This window comes from Brassica napus, chromosome C9 (assembly GCF_020379485.1).
Source record: "Brassica napus cultivar Da-Ae chromosome C9, Da-Ae, whole genome shotgun sequence".
Classification (NCBI taxonomy): domain Eukaryota; kingdom Viridiplantae; phylum Streptophyta; class Magnoliopsida; order Brassicales; family Brassicaceae; genus Brassica; species Brassica napus.
In genome coordinates, this window is record NC_063452.1 from 7409636 (window position 1) to 7436018 (window position 26383).

Here is a 26383-nt window from a genome sequence, read left to right on the forward strand (position 1 = left end):
TTTGTATATAATTATTTATGTATTATACGTAATTAGTTTTTTCATAATTTTTAATGGATACCAATATATTCTTGCAATATTTTGGTATACAATAAAATATCTATAAATTAATAATGTTTAGACATTGGTATTTTATTAATTTATAAAAAAAATATTTTAAAAATTGAACTTACTTTTTTGTAAAATAAAAAAAAATAGTTAATTTCACTACTTATGTATTCATTAAATTTTATAAACTTGACTTTCATATATTTTTATTGTATTAATTTATGTATGAAATATTTGTGCCATACAGTTTAAATGTGTTTTAGATATAACTTTATTAAATATCATCAAATATTGTTAAATATTAACAAAACTAGAAATATACTCAATTGTGAATATAAAACAAACAATACAAGATGTTATTTATACTTATATAAATTATATATATAAGTTATTAATTTATGATTTTAATGGGACTTTATATTTATATGAAATTTTCTAAAAGAATATTATCTTATTACCTTATCTATTTGGGTTATATTTTGAACTTGTCCAACTCAAGACCGACAAAATTTATTAATTAATGTGGTTTATTAATTTATCAAGCATTAATTTATAGGTATTATATTGTAGTAAGTTTTTAATTTAAATAGCTAAATATAGAAACACCTTCAAAATATGAAAAGAAAGTTTTTCAATTTCTATGGTATGCATATTAATTTATTTAGTCATACTCAAAAAATTTAAAAGTACATGCATTTTCTCTGTATTATTAAGATTCATTTATTTAATACAATTTTGCTGTATTAAAATATTTAACATGTTTAATATATATTTTAGATTAATGAAATCTTTACCATTTTATGCTTAATCAGCTTTACAAATACAATCATGTATAAATTTTAACTGGTTTTGGATTTTTATGTCTACTAAACCAGATGAAACTACGTTATGAAATCTATATATATATATATATATATACAAAATTCAGTTTTTCCTCTTTTCATTAAACCATATCATCAATTGAAGCACCGCAAATTGACACCTTAACATAATTTAAGAAACAAATTATAAAATCTTCTTCATCTTTCAATTTATTATTATTTATGTCAAATATTAAATAGTTCACACATATTCTTATAAATTAAATATAATTTAACCCAAACTAATTGTAATTTTTAAAATATAAATAATTTTTTAAGCAATTTTTTTAAAAAAAACAGTAAATTAATAAATTTGTTGTACTAGTATATTTATATTCTAAATATTTTTCAAAATTATGGTTTTTCTTAAATTAATATTATTGTATGTACCTACATATATTTTATATTTAATAATTATTTTAATATACATTTAACTATCTATTGAAATTTATACATTATTTTCATAATTTAAATACATGTAAATAAGCTGAAAAGAATATGAATAGTCATTTATCATTTAATATCATAAACCAAAAAAACAGCTTAACTTATTAAAAATAAGAATTAATAAATTTAGTTATGTTAATATATTTATGTTAAGCGTTTACTTTGCAGTTTTAATCATAACTAATAGAATAATGGAGAAATTTTATTTTTACACTTTGTTGGATACCACTTTTCAACTTTACCATCAGTCTAAGGACATTTTCAGAAATACCACTTTCATTAATGAGCAAAAGACAATAATACCCTTACTTTATCTTCTTCTCCACCATCGGTTTCTCTCCCTTTCCCCGAGTCACCGTCGTCTCTCTCTCACCGTCGAGTTCTGGCGTCTCTCTCTCACCGTCTAGTTCCGGCGTCTCTCTCTCACCGTCGACTTCCGGCGACGAAATAGATTCAAAATCTCCAAGATGTCGACTCCTATACGTGATTCACAACTTGTATGTCTCTAATTTTTGTATTTGTTTGTTCTCTAATTTCTATATTTTTTTTATTCGATTTTGTGCTTTCTCTTATCGAAAAATCAAACAAGGTTCTCTTAGATATCTCATTTAAAGAGGTCGATCTAAGAGAAACAGATTTGATAGTGAAACGTTGAGAGTGAAAACATTGAGTATTTGAAAACTTAAATCTGGTTTTGAAGTCATATTAAGATTGATCTGAATGGTTTCGGCTAAGAAAGAGATTTTCCGATAGTGAAAACTGCATATTAAGGAAGAGATAATTTCTGATAGTGAAAACTGAATATTAAGGAATTATAACCCCTTATAAATCTGGGTTTCATGAGATTGTTGAGACAAGTGAAGAAACCTTATCTTTGGATGCTAAGCAAGGGGGACAAGTACACAGTGAGAAGCTTGTATGATCTGCTCAAAAAGAAAGCAAGAACAATGACAAGACTAGAGAGACTATCTATAGGAATAGCAATAATCACAGAAGGGGTAATTATTGCAGAAAACTCAAGCTATCTAATCCCAAAGGGAAGGTTACTGGCTTATAAGAACTATGATAGCTTGTCGAAGTTGGCTTGGGGTAAAGTTGCTTATAAAGTTTTGTCCAAAAGTGTTAAACGTTTGAGTACAAGTTTGTGGACATGAGAGAGTTATGAAGTGAGAGGTTTTGTGTTGGCCATAAATTTGTGGGCTATGTCATCAGTGCCTATGCTTGGTAAAACTTTGGAAAAACCATGCCAGGAAGCCTCATCTGCAGAGCCGTTATGTCTACATTGGGACTCAACAAGGGCTCCGACAATTACTGAAGTGTTGGAGGTGGATAAGAAAAATAAGTGGAGAAGAAAAATAATGTGAGTTTTTACTAAAGTTTATAAATTTATTCGTACTGTATTGTTTAAAAAGAGGTTTATAAACATACTCCTTGAAAAAGGGTCACAAGCAGGCGCCTTGGTAAAAAATGTGAAGTGTTTAGACATTTTATAATATTTTTCATTTTGTACTTTTTCTGTAACACGTTGCTTGCATCATTCACACACTAGCCCTTAACATTCACATTAAATTATTGAGAATGGTCGCTCTGTTTCTTTTTGGCTTGTGTTTTGTGTGTGAACTCGCATGTTTCACTTCTCTTAACACCTTGCTTGTGTCATGCCCTTATTAGCTCATGCCATTCACATGAGATTACTAAGTTAACTATATTGTTTCATAATGGTTTATAAATAAGAGATTTACAGAGACTTATAAAAAGTTGTTTTATCCTTGTTACAGGGTGTGGTTACTACAATGTTTGGATTCTCTGAGGAATTCAAACATTTGGTGAACCCAACACATCCTGATGATAAGGACTTTGACATTGTTGTACAACTAGTTCAACAAGGATACAAAGTGAAGAAAAGCGAATGGGAACAAGGATTTATGGATGTTTTTCTTACAACAGATGACATTGGTCGACAAAGCAGGACATAAGACAAAGATGTACAGCAAAAACTCTAAGGTCATTGTGTTTTTGATGTTTTATAAGACTTTATCAAATTTGAAATTGCTAAGTTATTTTAATATTATAAGCATTTGTAAATCTCTTATTTTTGTTTGAAATAGGAGCAAACACAAGATGAAGAAGAACAATAAGTGGAAGCTGATGCTGAATTCAGCGACGGTGATAAAGAAAGAGAAACTTCAAAAATCAATGAAGTAAGCTAATATATAAACCCTTATAAACTTGGACTATCATTTTTAACAAATTATAAGCCATCATAAATTTGTTATTGTTTTCTTCTTCTTGGAAATAGGGGCAGACACTTGAGGAAGAAGAAGAAGAACAAATGGAAGCTGATACAGAAGTTGAGGAGCCCGTGCAAGTTGAAAGGCATAAACGAGGAAGAGGAAATAAGGTAAATAACTCTCTTTATAATGGTTTATAAATGTTATTTTCTGATTGTGTTATCAAAATTGAATGATGAATATGTTTATATAGCCATCATAATACTGTTTAGGAACAAGAGCATAAGAAGAATGAAGAGAAAAGAAAAAGATGAAGGTTATGAGAAAGCTAAGGAGAAATTTCAAGATGAAGATGGTTCCAAACTCGATAAGTTAATCAAAATGCTTTATGATTTGAATAAACGAGTAGAAGTAATCGAGAATGTCTTAGGAGTGGTAAGCAAATAACTTTACCAAGCACTGATAAATATTTTCACATGTTATTTTCTTTACCTATTATGATATGATTTCTTGAAGGTACCTGACGGTTATGAGAGTCCATGCAACTATGATGATACAAAAGGTGCACCAAATGATGAAAATGGAGAAGAAGAAAATTCTGGTGGTAAAACAAATGCAACAGATGATGAAAATGATGATGAAGAAATTTCTGATACACAGCAACTGACGGCAATGAATATTCTTGGGGAAAATGAGAATACAGAGAAATCACTCCAGACGAAGACACTAGAAAAAGTGAAGAAAAAAGATGCATGAAAAAAAGTCACAGGTACAATTCTAAAAAGATGGAATATAAAAGCTTATAAATTTTTTGATATTAAGCTTAACTAATCTTATCTTTTGTAGATGACGTCGTCTACTCCAACATTCACTACTCCAAACTTTGATATAAGGGTATAAAATTTAATATATTTGATAAGGCCTTGTAAATTTTAATGTATAAAGCTTAGACTTATAGTTTCTAAATAATTTGTTTACAGATTACATCGCCTATAAATAATTATTCGCAAGAGATGATTAAAACATTTATAAGCATTATCTAAGGATTCATAAACAATAATGTATTAAAAGTTATTAAAAATCACTTATAAACCTTCGTAAAACTCAGATATACTAGTTTATAAAGTATTATATAAACTCAGAGATGAAAATTTTAAACACAAAAAAAATTATATGTCAAGGCTGATAAATAACTTATAACCGCTTATATATCTTATAATAAGATTTTAGAAAGCATTATGAAAATTAATGATAAAAAGTTTAAAAAGTAAAATCGGTGATATAAATACACGAAGATGCTCGTTACTAATTTTCTTAAAAAAGAAACTAGAGTAAATGTAAAGTACAAATGATTTATAGCTTATAATCACTTATAAAAACATGTGTCTTGTTTCTCTTATATGTGTCAAGAACATATATATTACATATAAAAACACGTGTCTTCTCTCTCTTTCTGCAACTCCAATCTTCTTGAACATTGTGTTTCCCTCTGAAAACATAAAAACATAAGGCTAAATATATATAATATTTTACGGTTTCTTTTATAAGGCCTCATAAATATAAAAATTGTAATAAATACCTCAAAGGGGTTACTATTTCCAGCAATAGGCAAATCATGAGTAATTAAAATTTCATCCCGTGTCTGAATCATATTTGACACAATCCTTGATGATAATTAAGTTCTTCTCTGAAACATTAACAAAAAACATAAAGCTAATAGTGAATCTCCAAATGACATCATTATATTTATAAGGTCTTATAAATGTAAAAGTTGTAATAAGTATTGCTATGGCATACTTCCAGCAATAAGCAAATCTTGAGTACTACATACTATCTTGTAAAATACCTAACCGATAACTATCATAAAAGAAAACCTTAAAAAGGAGTTCCATATAGTTACCTTAATGGTTACACATAGATTAAGGCATCCATTCTCTTGAAGTTTGTTCAGATATGATGCTACTTGACGATCATTCCTAATAAATACTGGAGGAAGCTCTTTTGAACCAAAGTTTAACTTTGAAAGTGAGACTTAGCTAAGATTTATACTGTTTAACTTGGAAGGTGAGACATCAATTCCAAAATCTTCTAAAACAACCCCAATCAAATCATTGTAGCTTATATCTTCATGAATCATACTAAGAGAAGATCCCCTTTCATCATCGACTATGAAATCCCAGTAATTCCATTTATTAGTTTTCATTCTCCACGTATAGAACACAATTCGATTGTCATAACCTGATTATAAGAACATGGGGATTAGAGAAGGAATGATTAACAAGATATATCAAAAAAAATACATAACACTATGTTCCTCATCGATAAAAATTTATAAGGTTTTATAAATCTGGGATTTGAAAACTTCATGAGAAAAATTTCGTCTCCTTCCCAAAAACCGATCGATTTTGAGAAACCAAGAAAAAATTACAGAAAATAGATGAAAATCACTATCTATTATCCTTTGACCTTTGTTACGCGTTCGTCAAGAGATATTGTTCTGTTCGTTTGAGCTTGTAGTATTCGCCAAATCTCTTCAGACGTCAACGTCGTCGGAATCGTCAAATCTCGCCGGAGAAATCGCCGGAGTCGTCGAATCCCGCCGGAATCGTCGAATCTCTCGCTGGAGTCGTCGATCAATTTGGAGATTTTGAAAATTCTTGTTGGAGAAGACATATGTTTATGTTTGATTAGATAAGGGTATAATGAAACTTTATCCATTAAAATTTTAATGGTAAAGTTGGTTAGTGTAAATTTGAAAAGTGGTATTAGAAAAATGGTATTAGTGGCAATTCCCCTAGAATAATGACACTTTAAACATTGTATATAAGTAATTAATTTTAAGTACAATCAGAATATTAATAAATAAACTAAAACTATTTCAATTTAGTGACAATATATAGTCAATTTTTGGTGATGATATTAATATGGATCCAGACTTCAACACTTGATAAAATGAAAAGATCAGTATTTCCAACATAAAAAAATTGGTTGTCCTCGATTTGGTAATTATATAACTTCAAATGAACCAAAAATAATTTCATCTTTTGCTGCCAATTCCTGATTATTTTTAAATTCAAATTTATCAGGCAATACTCCATCAGTAAGAATATTACTCCATGCCTTTGAACTTGTTCATCCCTCCTCAACTTCGTTAATATTCTTATGCATGAAAAATAGATAACAAAGGATATTAGCATACCAATCAAAAGTACTTTATTATATAAATTGTTCAAATCATTAAATCCTACAACATAAACACTACAAACTAAACCATATATGTAACATAAATCATATATATATTATTAAAACAGAAATATTGTGTTGAACCTAACATTTATTTTGTAAGTTTTTAAATTAAATACATCTTTCTATTTTATTGTTAAACCTACATCAAATCCCTAATATTCTTTTATTTATACTACTATCCACATTACCAAACAATTTACTCCTTTCTTTATACTACTATCCATTTTTCTAAACAACACTATAATTAATTTTATGTCCAAACAATATAAAATATTAGAACTCATCTTTTTAATAACAAATTATTTAGATAAATTAAATAATTAAAAAATTCAAATAATTTATAAAACAACAAAAATAAATATAACTTATTTTTACAGGTTTTAATACTACAAAAACATTTCAATCAATGATAAATCAATTAAATTAACATATTATTTTATTTATATTTACTAAATAATGATTATATCATTTATTTAAGTAAGATAATAATTCAATAATAGCCATTACATAAAAAAAAATATCAACGTCATAAATTTGTACAATAATTATAATAACATAAACATTGTATTGGACCTAATCTTTATTTTGTAAATTTTTAAATTAAATACATCTTTCTAATTTATTGTTAAACCTACTTTAAATCTCTAATATTCATTTCTATATACTACTATCCACATTACCAAACAATATACTCATTTTTTATACTACTATCCGTTTTTCTAAACAACACTATAATTAATTTTATGTCCAAACAATATAAAATATTAGAACTCATCTTTTTAATAACAAATTATTTAGATAAATTAAATAATTAAAAAATCAAATAATTTATAAAACAGCGAAAATAAATAGAACTTATTTTTACAGGTTTAAATACTACAAAAGCATTTCAATCAATGATAAATCAATTAAATTAACATATTATTTTATTTATATTTACTAAATAATGATTATATCATTTATTTAAGTAAGCTAATAATTCAATAATAGCCATTACATAAAAATATATATAAAAACGTTATACATTTGTACAATAATTATAGAAAAAAAATGATTATGAAAAATGTTCAAAGTATATGTTATTTAAAAAAATGCTTAACACTAATTGTTAACAGTAAATTTAAAACAATTATAATATAAATTATTAACAAGATAAATTACACAAAACAATTGTAATAAAATTAATTAAGCTATATAAAATGGAGTAATATGATCAAGATATTTATAGTTTTTAATTATTTTATATCTATCATTTTCTTTATCAAAATTTTGTAGAAACGTCATAATTTAATACAATTGCAAAACAATGAACTTTAAAATTTCAATTAAAAGGTGACAAATTATGAAGATATAAAAATTTAAATCAAATTGGATTACATATCGGACATCCATCGGTTCAGTCGGTTAGTCTCGGTTTTTAGTGATTTTTTTATAAATATGTATATTTTTAAAAATCTAAATAGAATAATCGGATCACCGGATTAACCAATTTAACCGCGGATTCGGGTCGAATTTAAAAGCATTAATTTAAATACAAAAAATAGTTAAAATAAACAAAATTCTTATAAATTAACAAAATATTTTCAAGTTATTAGTGAAATTTTTCATCATAAAATAATCTGCGCTTTGTAAGCGCAGGTGATGATCTAGTATATAACTTAAACCGTAACCAAAAATGTCTCTCTCTTCTCACTTTGTTCTTTCTCTAATATCTTCCACTGAGAAGAAGATATGAGATGAAAAAAAAAATTGTTTTTTTTGTTTCTGATCTTTAGATCAAATTAGCTTTCGGCTTGTCCGATAAATCTTCCGGTTAGCGGATTTTGATTCGGCATAGTCCGTTTTGCTGTGCTTTTAGCTCTTCACCTTCTGTTCTTAATCATTCTCATTCCATTTGATCTAGAGGGTTGATTTTTTTTATTGGTTGGAAAAGCTCGGCTCTTAATTCTGAGTAGGAATCAATCTTCAAGTTAAGAGATGGTTAAGATTTGAGAGTTAGAAAAAGCTTTCGAGATGCGGTACAGAAATTAGAAGAGTTGGAGCTACCATATGGTTAGCGTTAACTCTTATGATCGGAGAAGAAAACCTTGTTGATCAGTGGCGACTGAAAGAAAGAGGAGCAGCCAGCAGTTTCAAGCGAATCGGTCGCGGAGATCAATGGTCCGGCAAGCTCTCCGGCTACGCTTTCTCACCTCGATTTTCAAAGTATCAAAGACAACGGGTGTGCACGTGTCATAATTATGGGCTTGAGTCTGCTTGTAATATTAGCCTTTGGAATTTTATACAAAAGAATTGACAACAAAACTGTAAACTAAAATATAACCATATATATAAAAATATTACATCAAACTTTATAATATGATTCAAATAAGAATTCGAGATTAATAATCTACATAATTTTAGAATTGAAAAATCAAATGAATTAGATCAAACCAAGATTGTTACTTTGTTAATTAATTTTTTTAGGTTAGCTAATATCGCAAATTTCATGTCAATAAAATCTTGGAGCAATAACATAGGTGACACTGATGTAACATTTGATTCATCAATGCATATTATTTTAGTCATCTCACATTTTCAGACAATTAAATTATAAAATTTTCAATCAGATGTGTTCTCAACTAATAATATGATTCATGACAAATCTTTACAGAACATGTTATAATTTGATAATTTAATATAGATAATTATATTTATTTTTATTGTAAATAAAAAATAATAAAAATAATATTATTTACACCAAAATAAAAATAATATAACATTTTAAAATTTATTTTCACAAATATTTTCATTTTTCTACAAAATTAGAAATCAAAGATCAAAAATGATATATATATATATATATATATATTATAGAGAAATTCCTTAAAATAATCCGACCATTTTTTTGTCACAAATATATCACTCAGAGATTAAATGATAAAAAATGTTTCATTAAAGGTTAAATAGACATTTGAGGATTTAAATAAATAAACAAATAAATACTGAAAATTTCAAATAAAAATTTTCAAATTAAATATTGGAAAAAAACCGAAAAATAAATAATTTTTTGAATTCAAAAATGTATTATTCAAAAAAGTATGTTTTTAATCTTATATTATTTATTTAAATAATTTTCTATATTTAAATATCTATAAAGTTAAGTTAAAAGAGATTTTTACCTCTTTAATGAAAGTTTATTTTGTTCATTTTCCTCCTTGCGTATTTTTTTGGTGGAAAACCTAAAAAATGTCATTTGATAAATTTGCCCTATATATTATTCTCAGAATTATCACAAAACCGAATAATCACGAAGGTCTTCTGCTATAGCTGAGCTTTCAGGCAACTAGGACATGGTCTTTGATTCATTTTATTAATTCGTTTGAAATAAGTTTATTTCCTATCTAAACCAAGAGCTCTTGGTCTAGTGGTAATGGAACTCCAGCTGGAGTGTCCGCCCTGGGTTCGAGTCGCCTTGACCACCTTCCCGCCTATAACCGTGCGTGCCCGGATGGAAGGCCTCGTGGGGATTAGTCTGGGCTTACCGCCTGGGAACCCCACGGTCATCAAAACAAAAAAAAGTTTATTTCCCATCTGTAAATGATCATTTTCTGAAGGAGTATCCATGTCATTACTTCTTTAAAAAAAATAATAAATAGAAAAAGTCAAGTTGTTTAAGAAACTTATGATACAACCAAAGATCCGAATCTTCATATCCGAAGATTCCAAAACGAAATGTAGATCCGACGGCTACAGGCTTGCATTATTCCCCTCTCTACCACAACATTAAACCGTACTTAACACAATAAAGACACGAAATATAAAAAGCAGAAGCAATACTATAGGAACAAAATTAAAAGGGAATATTTCCAGCATCATTCCTCAAAATAATTTCATTATTCAAAGCAACAACTTGGTCTTCCATTTTTTTCTCTTCACTTCAAAAAATTTAAAACCCCCAAAGAAAAAGAGAATACATAAAGACCACCAACCAGCCCACACAAACTACAACCAACGTTCTTGAACATCAAATAGAGATGATGAAAGTGGCTTCGCCTCGTGCACAGGATGATTCAATCACGCAGAAAGTTTTTAGGCGAGTCTACAGCAATTTTAGTTTCTCGACGGTCGACGATGACTACAACCATAATCGTCGGAGATCAAGATCGGGTGATTACGGGAAGGAGAGTTTGAGGAAGAGAGGGTTTGAAGATAAAGAACAAGTTATGGAGATGGAGCAGATGGGAGCTGAGAGGATCAAAACTGTTCTTATTCTGATGAGTGATACCGGCGGTGGCCACCGTGCATCCGCTGAGGCTATACGTGACGCCTTCAATATCGAATTCGGAGATGACTACCGGGTAAATATATTTTTATTTATTTTGTTATGACGTAATTATATTATTTTTCTTCTCTCTTCATCTTCTTTCTCTTTACCTTGACTCAAACGCATCGGTGGAGCCGATATGTTACTTCTTCAATTATATGTGCCAAAAATCTAAGCATGTTAGTAGTTTTTAAAAATGTTTTTGGTTTGGAAAAAAATATTGTGACTAAACGTTTCGGTAATCACTCTGGCGTTTGCTGTTTTAGTAGAGAATTCTCACTTTTTAGTTTCTGTTCTAATATCTATTTTGAAGAAGAACAAAATTATTTTGAACGGTTCATAAAGAAAATTTCAAATCTGGTGTATATATATATATATATCTGAATAAATTTGTATCTGATTTGATTTATAGTCTGATTTGTAAGTGAATTACCAATGAACCTCAGCCGTCAATGTTAAAACCATCGAAATGCTCACGTATATTTTGAAAAAACAAATAATATCTACTTGGAAGTTTTGTAGCCTAGTATTGGATCTTGGCGTTTGCCAGGTTGTCGGAGATACACGAGTGATGTCAACATTTCGTGTCTTAAAAACCTGTCCCACGTTCTTTACTCATTTTTTGTTGTTAATAATTGCACTACTTAAGTTTCTAGCTCTACGAAGTAATGTTTTACTATTATTTATTACAGATAATCATAAAAGACGTTTGGAAGGAATACACAGGATGGCCACTGAACGACATGGAGAGACAGTACAAGTTCATGGTGAAACATGTTGGTCTTTGGTCAGTCGCGTTTCATGGTACCTCTCCCAAATGGATTCACAGAAGTTATCTCAGTGCTCTTGCCGCCTATTATGCCAAGTATATACATGTTAACCACTATATATTGCCATTTTTCATCTTACCCTTTACTTTCATTAAATGTATTTTTACATCATTAGATGTAGTTATATACAAATATAATTAAGTTCTTATTTTGTTTTGTGGTGTAAAGAGAAATAGAGGCTGGTTTAATGGAGTATAAACCAGACATTATTATTAGCGTACATCCTTTGATGCAACACATCCCATTGTGGGTAATGAAAAGGCAAGGACTTCAAAAGAAAGTCATTTTCGTGACGGTTATCACTGATCTTAACACTTGCCACCGTACATGGTAAGATGGTATCTAATATTTCTAAACGAAACAAATGAAAAAAAGACTCTGCTCGGGTCCAGTTTCTTGTTTTTATTTAAAAATAATAATAAGTAAAGAGTATAACTTCAATTTTTCCAAACATTTAAATTTAACATATATAGTAGCTCAAAATGAAATATTTAATCAGGTTCCATCATGGAGTCAGCAGATGTTACTGCCCATCCAAAGAGGTTGCAAAGAGAGCATTAGTAGACGGTCTTGGAGACTCTCAGATTCGTGTCTTTGGCTTACCTGTCCGCCCATCATTCCCTCGCACTATTATCTGCAAGGTAAAATTAGTCCCGATTATACCACTTAGAGTTTTGGTTTTTCAAACACTAGAAGATCAACCATATGTATTACAATGTTTTGTTAGGATGATCTAAGGAAAGAGCTTGAAATAGATTCGAATTTACCTGCGGTTCTGTTAATGGGAGGTGGTGAAGGAATGGGTCCGGTTCAGAAAACCGCTCAAGCCCTCGGAGATTCTTTATATGACTCTAAAGAAAGAAAACCAATAGGACAACTGATTGTCATATGCGGCCGGAACAAAACTCTTGCCTCTGCATTAGCATCCCATGAATGGAAGATTCCAATCAAGGTAGCTTTTAAAATATGAACTTTTATTAGTACTTGTAGTAGGTGATTAATAACTTATATTATGATGTTTATACCTTACAGATTCGTGGATTTGAGACACAAATGGAGAAATGGATGGGAGCTTGTGACTGCATCATCACAAAGGTTAGTCATATCTTTAAATCCTCCATCCCCTACATTCACTTATGTTCTTATTTAGAAAAGACTTAAATTTGACTAGAGTTTATGACACAAAACAGGCCGGTCCAGGTACAATTGCAGAAGCATTGATTTGCGGCCTCCCAATTATCCTGAATGACTATATCCCCGGACAGGTACATTTACATTTTTAGCTTTACCCTTGAAATTATTTGGCCATATCATTAATCCACAAACTAACTCGTGTGAACGTAACTATCAAAGGAAAAAGGCAATGTACCGTATGTTGTGGACAATGGGGCTGGAATTTTCACTCGAAGTCCTAAAGAAACCGCGAAAACTGTGGCTGGTTGGTTCAGCAGCAAGAAAAACGAATTATATAAAATGTCAGAGGATGCTCTTAAGTTGGCGCAGCCCGAGGCAGTGTTCGACATTGTTAAGGATATACATCATCTATCTCAACAGCAGCAACAACGTATTCAACTTTATAATGATTATTCCTACTGACCACTTCTACTTTAGCCTTCATTTTCCTCTTATTTAATGAATCGTTATGCTTGTATATTGTCTAGTGCACTGTCATTCTTTGATCATCTTTTGTAACATTTATATATGCATTGTCATTCTTTAATCAATCATTTGTAATATCTATCACTTTTATTTTTAGTTTGCTGAACAAAAAAAGGTTATTGGTAAGTGAATTCTCATGAATTTTAAATTTTTTTAGATTCTATTTTTATTGGTTCTTAGATTTCAAAAATCTTAATAGAATACATTGTTATTGGTTTAAAAAAATTTTAAATCCATTCAAATCCCTTGTTATTCAAAAATTTTAGTTATTATTGATTCTATAATTCTAGTAAAATCTAGTATTATTGGGAGATAAATTCTATTCATTTTTACTCAGAAGACTTAACTTTCAAAATATCATATGTAATTTTGTGATTTTCAAAATCCATTTGATAAAAAACTAGAAAACAAAATAATTATTCTTACCAAATATCTATTGTACCTTAATTATATGTCCAAAACTATAATTCATTACATTTATATACTTTTACATTTTATAATATATAATTATTTTTATAAATAATTATCATTTTGAATATAAATATAAATAATTACATTTATAAATATTAATAATTTTAAAATAAAAATTTTAAAATAGTTTCAAAAAAAAGTTTGAATTTAAAAAGAAAATTTGAGAGCCAAATTATAGGTTACGCGAACAAACCAGAGTTTAGAAAATATTTTTTTAAAAAAAATCCAGAATTAAAAAATTATTAAAAAGTTCAAAATTTGAAAACATATAATTCGAAATTATAAAAAAAACTTTTTTATTCTTAATTTTTATTATTTTATTACTTTATATATATAAAACAAGGGGTAAAATCTTCTTTTGTCTTTTTCATGAAATTGTTTTGGTCATTTTTCTCTTTGAAGCCTTTTTTTGTGACAAAAACTTTGAAATGGCTATTTAAGGAAAATTATCCAATATTGTATATATCACTATTATTTTCTTTTTAATTTGGAAGAAAAAAACAAATAATAATGCTATATGATTTAGAAAATAAATAAATTGTATATTTACTTTACAAAAAGAAAATAGGTAATACAAATTCAGGAAAGACTATACTAATCTAAAAAATGTTACGATCAAATTTCATAAGTCAATGTATATAAGTTTTCACAATCCAATTAACTTTTAAAATCTATGAACTCTTAAAATTCACAAATTCTACACAAATTCATCTCCCAATAACCTCCATCGCAAAAATATTATTCGATCTAAATGGATTTAACTATTAAGTCCATTTATGATGGTACAAATGTATAATTTGGCCTAGCAGCAAATGGGTTAACAAAGGGGAATAGACTTCAATGAAATTTTTCCTGATTGTTAAACTCACAAGTGTGACACTAATGTTGGGTTAACTTCTTCTAAAGGCTGCACAATGACTCAGATAGACGCTGTCTCCGCAATGAGTTTGATGATGATCTTGTTATGGATACAGAATCAATCTCATTTACTACTGCAATATTCTTCTCTTCCAAATATGGAACATTCTGTAATTATGTTAACTCAGTGTCTCCTACCTCTTTGTATATATCCCCTATATATTATTTGTGAAACATTACAACTTCTTTTTGTAGCCACATGTCATCACTAGGATGATTCTTAGAATTACTAGAGAAATAGGTTGGTCCATCTAATTATATAATAAACTTTTTATTAAACTAACCATAAATTCATTATTAATGTCAATTATTATTTCCTTAAATAAAGATTACGGAATTGCCTAATGTGGGTAAAGTATATATGACAATTAATGATTTTGAATAAAAAAGATCTAAAAAAAAAATGTATCTTCTATCAAATTTGTTTAATTTAAAACTATTAAAATAACTTTAAAAAAACAAAATAACCATATTATAAAAATTTAGATTTTTCTGTATATTTTATATTTTGAATTTTAAAAATGACTATAAATTACTAAAATTGTTAAAAGTCTCACATTCAAATTTTGCGATCCATGGTTTAAAATTTTTGTTATGACAAAATACAAATGATTACAAAATCATATAAGTAAAAGTCTAATTTAATTAATCATTAAGATTTAAAAAATATATGTATATATATATCATTCTAAATTAAACTATAAACCATATTGAATAAATAAATATTTTAGTTTCAAAATTTACTTTGAATAATTTTTTTGATAAAAGTTTTGAACTAACATTGATAAATTTTTTTAAATTATCAATTACTAAAATTATTAGTCCCACAATGAAAATTTTGTTATCAGTAATTTAAAGTTTTTGCTATTAAAGATACACATGATCAAAAAAAACATATGAGTAGAAAACACCATTAAAAAAATAGACATTAATATTAAAAATATACTATGTATGTTAATATCATTTAAATTTAATTACATATCCTATCAAATTTTTTAAAAAAATTGTTTGTATTAATAAAATTGATTTATACGTTCGCACCAATTTTATTATATATGTAATAGTTACTGACTTTTAATTATTTAATATATATTTATTATTTCATAATATGTAAGAACATATAATACATAAAATAATTTATATATATAATTTTTATCCCGCGCAAGGTGCGGGTCTTAATCTAGTTGTATCGTGTAAACTCAATTGAGATATATGAAAACCATCTTCTCCTAACATGGTACAGAACCCGAACACACTTTGTTCAACTAAATCGAAATTGATTCGGCTCATCGAAAAAGGCCAGATCGATTCTAAACTGACATGATCTAAATGGTTCGGCGGTATGACAAAACTGAATCCTAGACTAGGGTATTGTTGAAGGACCCAGCGTTAGTTGTCTCGCAACCACGTGAATACTTGTGGTCTGGTTTGTCAACTCAAGAAAAGCCCATACAAGTGACAAGGATTCCAAACGAACTGATTAGAAAGAAGAGAGTTCCTATGGTCCAAGTAGTGTGAGATCATGATGGGATACATGAGACTACAAAAGAACGTGCAAGCATGATGAGGATCGAGTATCTAGAGTTGTTCGAGACTTAAGTTGATGAACAAATTGCGGATGCGGGTTCAGTATGAATTCCTCTTAAGTAGGGAGAGTTGTAATGATCCGTTTAGATTGTAATCAAAAATGACTTTTAAGCATTTCGATATAAGAAAAATTGACAAGAAAAGAAAAACTCTTTACACCACTCACATCTATAGTTTTTTCAATAAGTTTCTAGACATTAAAATAAAAACAAAAAAAAAACAAAAGTTAAGAGAGATAATAGAGAAGGTCTTTCATATGATATGAACAACAATTTGAGAGACCTAATAAGTACACTTGTCACTCTAATAATGATCCAAAAACCTGGAAAAACTCATAAAATAAATAAATAGAAATATAATATTCTACTATTTTTGATAGAAATCCACCCAAGTCTCTTATCAATGCTCTTATGTGAAGGCAGACAACATGAGATGAACATAGTATAGTGTTAGTGGCGTTTTCCTTTTGAACATTAGCAACAATGGAAAGAAAAATGGCAACAACAAAGAAAAATGTGAATCACGGCAAATCATGTTCATAGGCAGATGCAATAACAAATAGAAGAGACCATCAACATTCTAACAGACAAGATAACTAAAATCCAAGTAGAAAAGTCGCACACAACAACAAATAGTACACAACACGAACCATAAGTTTCCCTACACTACTTAAACCAACACATATGGCCCTCTTCAAGTCTTTAACACTCCCCTCTTTCTCATGTTTCATTTTCTCTTCTTAGCAGGTGGCTGGCGAACATCTTCGTCATCTTCCTCATCATCCTCATCTTCATCCTCGTCATCCTCATCATCATCATCATCACTCTCATCACCGTCGTCATCATCATCATTATCATCGCTTCCTCCTCCACCATTGGTCACCGGGTCATCCTCCGGATCAGCTTCCTCTCCTTCACCCCCTGAAAAATCTTCATCATTAGCATCATCATCATCATCATCATCGTCTTCATCAGCGTTATCTTCATCATCATCGTCATCATCATCAGAGTCACCGGCATCTTTGTTTTCCTCATCTCGGCGTCCTTTTTTGTAGCCCTCCTTCACAGAAAGCCTAGAGAAAAGACAAATTCAGATCTGCTAGAATTAAATAAAAACGGAAAAATGAAAGATGTGGCCCTTATGCTCACCTCTGATCTTCAGCAATCAACCCTATCAGCAAAGATTCTGCCTGCGATATCACAGAACAAAAAGATGAATATTAGACAAGGTTTTATGAAATTTTATACAATACTGAACTATCCATAGTGTATTAATGCAAAGTTCAACGAGAACATAAGTTAAAAAGGATCATGAAAATGGAAAATGTCAATATAGCACATAACAAACAAACACTGAAATGACAAAAGGAAACCTAAAAGGTACACAAAATAAACCTAAAGTCAATCTGTAAGGGTTTAAAACTTTCTCAAAGGAACTCTCTTCTTTGTGTGTTTGCTATATCATACAAAATCCAAGAAGAACACATCCTTATATAAATAGCAATTGCAAATAGACAAGAAAAGTAAAAGTGGCAAGTTAACAGAGTGTGCATTTGACATTGTTAAACTCTGCATTCAACTTCAATTGTACAAAGACCCGTCTCGAACCAGTTAAGACAGAAACTAAAGTGCTTGTCTAAATTCAAACAACAGAATCCGTCAAAAGCCCAAATCGTATCCCCAAAGCAGAAATCTGAGTATGAAAATCTAATAAGCCTTGGATTCAGGAACACAGAGACAACTCCAGGATGGACGGTTTTTGAATAAATGACAAATCCAACAGAACACAAAAGTGAAACAAGAGTTATAAATTAAAATTAAGGAAACTGTTGTATACCGCGAGGAGCAGACACGCCAGATTCCTTCCAACGAGGAAGAGAAGCGTCTCAGTGGCAGAACAAGTCCATTGTCTCTGCGTCTCCATTGACCTGAGGGCAGCCACTTCCATATCTACTCGAAAAGGACTCACAGTAAGAGATGAGGAGACAGAAAGCCAAATAGAGAGAGATAAAAAGGGAGAGTGGAAAACCTGAATAGCTCCTTTAGATCCGGTCAAGTACCCTAAATTTTCGTCCCTGGAGGGTTTTTGTATTTAAGGAGCTTTTTCGTCTGTAGATTAAAGCCTTCAGAGTTTTTTATGAGCCATGTCCACAAATAATAATTATAAATATAATATTATTCTATTTTTAAAATTTTTAGTTTAGATTTTGACATTAGTATTTCTATGATTTTAACTTCGTTGGTTTGGAAAAAAAAACTATAAACATAATTTTGTAGTCTTGTTTTTATATTAGTTTAATTATTTCTGTTTAATTTAATTTAAATTTTAATAAAGTTAGGATAACATTTTTATAAAAATCATTTTATTTATATCATTTCATTTAATATATAAATTCTAATGAATTTTGGATTTGTTGGTTTTAGTTAAAATACGTTAAGAATACAATGGTTGAAATCACTAGGAGACTCCGCGGATATCATGAGCAAATATATCAAGCTAACGTTGCACTTCCTGATGCGGTCATCATTGGGACCAGAGCCGTGCTTACAACGTATTGAAAAAAGCATTTGCCTAGAGTCCCCAAATTTTGTAAAATTTTTAAGACCTCTAATTACAAAAAAAAAAAAAAATTTACATGGCAGTTAATGTATTCTTTTAGTTAGATTTTTATTATTATTTGATTCTAAATTTGACTTCTGTTTAAAATAACTAATTTTTGATCAATTTTACTATATTTTATATAAAACTATAAAGATTCTACTTCAAATTAACTGCAATTATTTGATCCACATTTGTCTTTTTTGTATATATTATGAGTTAAATTTATTTTCTATATTTATAGAATTTGATTAAAAATTTATAATATTTTGAATATATAGTTTATTGTATTTAATTTAAACGCTAAGATTTAGTTTTGTAACAGCGACCAACATTTCAATCCAAAATGATAAGAATATATAGTTTTGTTTTTAGTTTATAAAAATCTGGTGCATAAAATTTAGAAAATGTTTAGGTAATAAATCAAAACGTTTTAGTGTTATATATATATATATATATATGTTTTTTCAAAAAAAAATATTTTATATAATTCATATTTAAATAGAAATATTTTCAAAAAAAAAATTTCATGTAAAATTTTTTTTAACTCGCCTCCAACATCCAAAAACCTTCGCACGGCAGATTGGGACCAAATGTATATGTTGACTGAGATGGGCGACATGAGCTTTACTTGGATGAACCGACAGCTGAGGACTGGACCAGCACGAAATGGATCGAACAAGGAAATGTGGTCACGAAATGGACATGAGAAGGACGGACGGTCGAGAGATGAACAGGACAGACGATCGGGAAATGGAATATATGACCAATGGTCGGGTGATGCGATATGGTCGGACATAGACCCAAAAAAATGGAGATGAAGACCTGGACATGGAAATTTATCAATAAGAGCATTTTGCTCGACGAAGTGAACTAAGCAGCAAAACGGTCTAGATAACTATCAGCTGGATCGAACCCAAGAAGTGGTTAGCCAAGATAAGACTTCTGCGGCACAAGATGGGATGGACAACCAAGCACATGATCCACTTGTCTGTTATATTGGACAGATGACAAAATCAGGCTAAAGCCTTGAAAGGAGTCTTTGGAGTTTTAATCAAGTTTGTCCAAGAAAAAGATGAGCTGGCCCATGGGAAGGATAGAGGGCGGGCCACTTGGTTTAAACTCCGATTAACCAAGATTTAAAGTTTTAGAATTTCTCACTAAACCCATTAAGAGTAAGTTTAAATCCATTAGGAGTTGGTTTTGGTTTTCATACACCTGTTAGGTTTAGAGTTTTCAAGTCAGTCATGTTATATTTTGTAAAACAAGTCTATTTGAGCACTTTTTATCTCTTTGTTTATTTTTGAACAGCCTCCTTCGATCACTAGGAAGATTACTCTTTCTCTTACGTGAACCCATTCAACACCAACAAACGAGGTTACACTCGTAAGTAGTTGTAACGCACAACGTAAGGCTCTTCATTAACTTTAGGTGAAGAAATTATCGACCATTCAAAGTGCTATGAGTACTAGTAGCCTCTAGGTTCAGTCGCCCATCTTCAAGTGATCAAAGACATTACACCTATCGAATAAAGAAGTGCTTTTGGTAAGCAATACTAGTAATAAAGAATTGAAGATTTGTCTCAGTAAGTTAATTGTCCTCCCCGACAAGAAACACAAAGATAGGGTTGTACTTCCACAAAGCAATACATCTCTAATTTCGAAGTAGTTCTCAACATATCAATTATAAAGAACATCAATGACAACAACCACACAACCACAGATTCCTTCCATTATTCACTACACAAAAGATCTCACCAGACATCTCACACACATAATTTACATAAAACTGGCAAAAAGTACAGAACATCTCACAGCGGGCCCTTGTCCCGTGGAGCTTCAGAATGCATAGCATTGTAGTCTTTGGTGTAAACACGGTGCCTCCTCTCCCGCGCGTATACAACCCAAAACACCAAAGACAGCATTACAGCAGTAGACACCAGCACAAGACCCACGTAGATCCACTGCGTGTATCTCCTCAGTCCCGGGCAATGATCCCTCTCTATATCAGTGAATGTGGACCTCACGAAGTTACACCCTCGCAGATCTGCCAGGAATGGACCATACTTGTACAGACCATAGCTTACGTTAACTGCTGCAGCCATCTGGGTGTAATGGTTTGGGGTCAGACGTCCGGGCGTGCTACATGTTCCCGTTGTTATATATTCGCAAGTGTAGCTCTTCCACATCTGCATAAAAACACCATATCATAAGAAATATTATGAAACAAAAAAAAAAATTTACAGACATGTTCTGTTTTAAATTAGTATTTACCTCTGTTGCATTGTTGAGATGGACCTCACCGGGCTTGCACAGGTGGTCAGAGAGATCAGCATTGAAGGGGTTACAGAGCAAAGGCATTAGGGGGCCCGACTGGTTGTAATAAAGGGGTCGGGCTTGAGGCGGGAAGTTCTTGTTGGCAATGGTGTTCATGAAATTGTCAACAATTTCGACCAACTGGTACGTCACAAGCTTGGTCTGACTCAGTGTTTCGGTCGCGGTTGCGTTATCAACGCACGGTAGAATATCGTCTAGAGCGGTGTGAGCTTTCGGGTTTTGCACCCATTGGTCCATGGCCACACACGTATCCCCAACAACGCTGACAAAGCATTAAGAAATGCTTTTATTGAGAAACCTTTTTTTAATGCATTGAGTAAGACAAATTGAACAAAAACTCACTTGTGTAGAAGCAGAAATAGACCACACAAGACGAAAGTGCCGGTTACAAGAATCCAACCAAGGATCACTAACCTGTCCATTGTTAAATCACAAAGTGATTTTTATCAGCATAGAACGGTAACACGTGGAAAATGAGAATGAGACTTCACTTACGTGTATACAAGGCACTGCAGTCCAAAGATGGAGAGTACTGTACAACAATGAAAAATAATCAATAAGTTAAGTGCTGCTGCGAGATGTAATCAATAATAACAATCCCTAAGACGACTTACAGAATCCAATGAACGCAAGAAAAAGCATCACAGCAGCGATGATGATGAGCGCAAGTCTCCTGCAACAAAGCATAAGCACAAAAAGGTGAAGAAAAAAAAAAAAGGATAACACTATCGTATTATATTTTTTTACATGTTATCCAAGACATCTTGAATCCTGTCTTGGTTCTCCATTGTTTGAACAGAAAGAGTGGTTGCAGAGGAGTTGATCTTTCCTTGTATGTTGTCGATGCTCGATAGAACATCCCCTGGAAGAACGATGGATTGCACATCCACCTTCTTAGCTGCATTGAGATAATCTGACACATTCCTGAGGTTTTCCGCCGTGAAATTCGCCTGTCTCACCACATAGTCCAAAGTATCTGTTGTGCTAGCATGAAATTTCCCTTGGCCCGTGTAAAGGAAAACACATCCCACACTGGAAAAATATCAAACACAAAAAGCTTATTTTAATTAAAAAAAACAAAAAAGACAAGGATGACAAAAGAAGAGGCAGAGAAAAGACAATTTACATTGCAGCGATTGTGAATGATATGAGGAGGATAAGGGAGAGAGCATAAGCAACCCTGGAATAGCCGTAAGGCTGACGGGCGCAGCAGCAATAGCAAAGGCAAATGAGAGACAAGGATAGCCCGAAGATCACAAACCAGACTCCTGCTATCACAAAGAAAGGCGCCGCTGTATAAGCAACAGACTGCATGCACACACAAGCAAATAATGAGAAAACAAAAGCTTCAAAAAGAGAGAGAACTAATGAATGCTAATCCCTTTTGATTAAGCAAACAAACTCAACTTGCAACAGAGAAAACTTAGGACCACAGAAAATAAAAGAAAGGACTCACAGTCCAATAATGGGTATTGCTTATGTTCCATCCACCAGTGTAAATGTTGAAATTCTCAGTAGGGTCTTTCCTCTTTGTTCTGTTTGCAGCCAAAATCAGAGACGAGTTCTCTCCTTTTTCCTCTGCCATAAACCTTTCTTTTACACTTGTCCCCCATTCTTCTTCAACACTTGCTGCTTCCTTTTCTGAAAACCCAAAATTAGAAGTAAAAACATATCAACAGAGACAAAATCAAAATACAAGAAACCAGCAGTTATTATTGAATTATTTTTTCTTTTCTTTCTTTCTTACCAGCAATAGATATTCCAGTGGCGACAAGAAGAAACGAGAAAAGTACGAACACTGTTTTAGATCTGGAACACAACATTCTGTCTTTGTTTTTTTCGAGATTGTTTTTATTTTTTGTATATTTTCTCGTTTCAGTGTTTCTATGTTTAATGGAATCGTGATAGAGAATCAATGGCAGACGTGTTAACAACACGATTGATTTGATATCCCGCTTGACGCGGTTTTCTTCACTTCCTCGAATCACATTTCCCTGATTTCTTTCTTTTTATTTATTTCCAATGTAGTTTTTAATTATGTTGGAATGATGCGCTGCCTGTTTCTTTTTATGATTATTTCTATTTATTTAATATATAGGCTTTGACTGGTGATATGAATTATTATTGTTTAAGGTTTGCTTTAGAGATATAATTCATAATTATTATTTTTAACTTATGTTTGAATTACAATGTATTATATATGAGTTAATTTTAAGCTATCCATTTTAAAAAAATTGTTAAACTCAAGTATTAATTCAACATCAAACAAAATTTTATGTATTAAAAGTTGAACTAGTATTTTTAGATTTAGGTTAGTAATTCTACGGTAACTTTTAATTTTTAATTATTTTAGTTTTTTCTATTAATTGCATTCATGGTTGTCTCACATTTGCTTTGTCTCAGTTAATAAAGCATTTTCAATATTTTATAAAGTTGTTTACTAGTTAGTCAATTTATAAATTGTTATTTCCAATTAAATTAGGGATCTGAAATTATTTCTATAATTTAAATTGTTAATTCTCTTTGGCAACTTAAAGTTTTTCATACATAAAATTATATGTAAATATATATATATATATATATATATGTACCTTTTGTTAGAATATGTATTACTATATTTCCTTAATTTTAATTTAATTAATATAATACATTTTAAATTTAATTAGTTTAATTAAATTTATAATAAATGTTATTATATTTATATTCATTTTAAAAATAGTATATACTGCAATTTGTACTAGGCATGGAATTTGGAGTTCCAATCGGGTTTTGGTTTTTTCCAATCAGATTTTGGTTTTTCGGGTTTATCAAAATCTGTCGTATTCAGGTTATATTGAAAGTTTGGTTCGGGTTCTATTGGGTTCGGTCAGGGTTAGTAAATCTTCAAGAACTGGTACAACCCGATGTACTTTCAGGCCCGAGTCCCATTTGGTTATTCAGTTTAAAGGTACCTGATTTTTGCCTACTTTATAACCAAAACATAAGTAGAATCGTTTTTCGGTTTTAAAGTACCTCATTTGTACCTATTTTGTAACCAAAACATAAGTAAAATCGATTCAAAAATAAGAAAAGAACATCAAACATGATCATTCAAAATCAAACGAAAAATAAACATAGTTATTGGTAGAAATAAAATCAAATAAATGAAAGTATAAAACAAAAACCAAGTTCTCATGAAATGATAAACATTATTCAATGAATATAAAACCAAATCCAAAAATTTCAAGCTTCAACCGCCACCTTAAACCATCAACCTTCATGTAATAGATAATTATTTTAGATGTTCAATAATATCTTAGTGTATTTTGGATACATATTAGGAATTGAGATCATGTTTGGTACAAAATTTTTTTTAAGATTTTGAATGTGTTGGGGTCTATCAGATATCCATTTAGGTTCAGATTCGGTTCGGATAATAACTATAACCTGAAATACTATAAAACAAGATCCATTCGGTATTTACGTCGGGTTAAGATCGGTTCGGATTTATTTTTATCGGGTTCGGTTTTGATTTTAGGATTCGATTTATTTGTCCAATCCTAGTTTGTACCATAGTTTTTACTACAAGTTACATCAATTTATAATTTGTTAAAAAGATATTCCAAATAAATAATTTGTTTCTGTAATTTGTTTGATATTTTGTATAGAGTAAAATATACTTATTCATTGCATCAAAAATTTATATCAATATTTTATAGCCACATTACTTATATATTATTTGGGAAGCTGATGTATCATCATTAGAATAAACTACTACAGTAGTTACAATTAATACATGCTATTGATGGTTTTGGTTAATCCATATATACATTATACTTCTCATTGAACTAATCATAAAATTAATTAGTAATGTACAAAAAATATTTTTTATTTCCTTAAATAAAAAGTACGAAATTATCTAATTTGATTTAATATATATTAATGATAATAAATGATGAATATTAAAACTTTAATAACAAATTGTGACTCATCTATCATTTTTATTTAATTTTATGTTATTAAATTAAACTAAACAATCACATTAACCATATATAGAGTTATTGTTTTTTGTATATTTTATATTTTGAATTTAATAAAACGACTATAAATTACTAAAAGTATTAAAAGTTCTATACTGAATTATTTGTGACCAATGATTTAATATTTTTGTTATAAAAAGATACAAATGATATTAAAATCATAAGTATTAAAGCCTCATTTAATAAATATCTAAATTAAAAATGTATATCTATTTTAGTATTAATTTAATTAAATATATACCATATAAAACCGTAAGTTTTTAATTCCAACATTTTTAAATTATGTATCAAAATAAATTTATAAAAATTGAATATTTATGCAATTTTAACTTGATGAAATCATTAGAATATATTTTACATAAATTTTGTTATAATTTTAAAAAAAAAATTAAAGAAAAACTTACTTATTCAACTTATATTTTTATAAAATATCTAGTTCCAAGCATGGTGCGAATTATAAATACCAACTTTTATATTGTTAAGAGTCCTAAAACAGTTTGGCTTTTACTGTCTTGTCAACTTTGTACTGGAATATTTATCTAGGTATATTGGACTGTCTCGTCATTAATTGAAGGCCATTATTGGCTTCGTCTCTCCATTTGTATGTTGAGCCGATCTCAATTCAAATTACCTTAAGAAGTGAATTACTTTCTTAAATAAGAAGTTCAGTTGTAGTACTTAGGGATCGAATTCACAGGAAGATAGAAAACCTAATAAATCTAATCAGATTGATTAAGCTAGGTTGATTATGATTAAATGTAAATAACAGGTTTGTGAGCAATGTCGTTGTTTGATTGATTTGATTGGGGTTTTTGGTACTTAGATGA

At 29.9% G+C, this 26383-nt stretch overlaps 3 protein-coding genes across 3 annotated transcripts; 1 reads left to right on the plus strand and 2 right to left on the minus strand.

The window, feature by feature from the left end:
* The first annotated feature begins 10611 nt into the window (after nt 1-10611).
* On the plus strand, nt 10612-13790 carry LOC106392218 (monogalactosyldiacylglycerol synthase 3, chloroplastic). Its single transcript, XM_048767913.1, has 8 exons — nt 10612-11172; nt 11831-12003; nt 12137-12298; nt 12468-12609; nt 12696-12920; nt 13001-13063; nt 13159-13233; nt 13322-13790. The coding sequence occupies exons 1-8, from the start codon at nt 10849-10851 to the stop codon at nt 13562-13564; spliced, it is 1407 nt and encodes a 468-aa protein (XP_048623870.1). The 5' UTR covers nt 10612-10848; the 3' UTR covers nt 13565-13790.
* Nucleotides 13791-17098: 3308 nt separating this feature from the next.
* LOC106392219 (phosphopantothenoylcysteine decarboxylase subunit VHS3) lies at nt 17099-18768 on the minus strand. The gene is made up of 4 exons (XM_013833021.3): nt 18632-18768; nt 18440-18552; nt 17752-17792; nt 17099-17675 (listed from the first exon to the last, which is right to left on the minus strand). The coding sequence occupies exons 2-4, from the start codon at nt 18548-18550 to the stop codon at nt 17330-17332; spliced, it is 498 nt and encodes a 165-aa protein (XP_013688475.1). The 5' UTR covers nt 18551-18552; nt 18632-18768; the 3' UTR covers nt 17099-17329.
* Nucleotides 18769-20812: 2044 nt separating this feature from the next.
* Nucleotides 20813-23537, minus strand: BNAC09G08450D. Its single transcript, XM_013833017.3, has 9 exons — nt 23285-23537; nt 22994-23178; nt 22664-22845; nt 22285-22569; nt 22152-22210; nt 22033-22069; nt 21880-21951; nt 21475-21799; nt 20813-21389 (listed from the first exon to the last, which is right to left on the minus strand). Exons 1-9 carry the CDS (start codon nt 23358-23360, stop codon nt 21012-21014), a joined length of 1599 nt encoding a protein of 532 aa, XP_013688471.1. The 5' UTR covers nt 23361-23537; the 3' UTR covers nt 20813-21011.
* Between the last annotated feature and the right edge of the window lie 2846 nt (nt 23538-26383).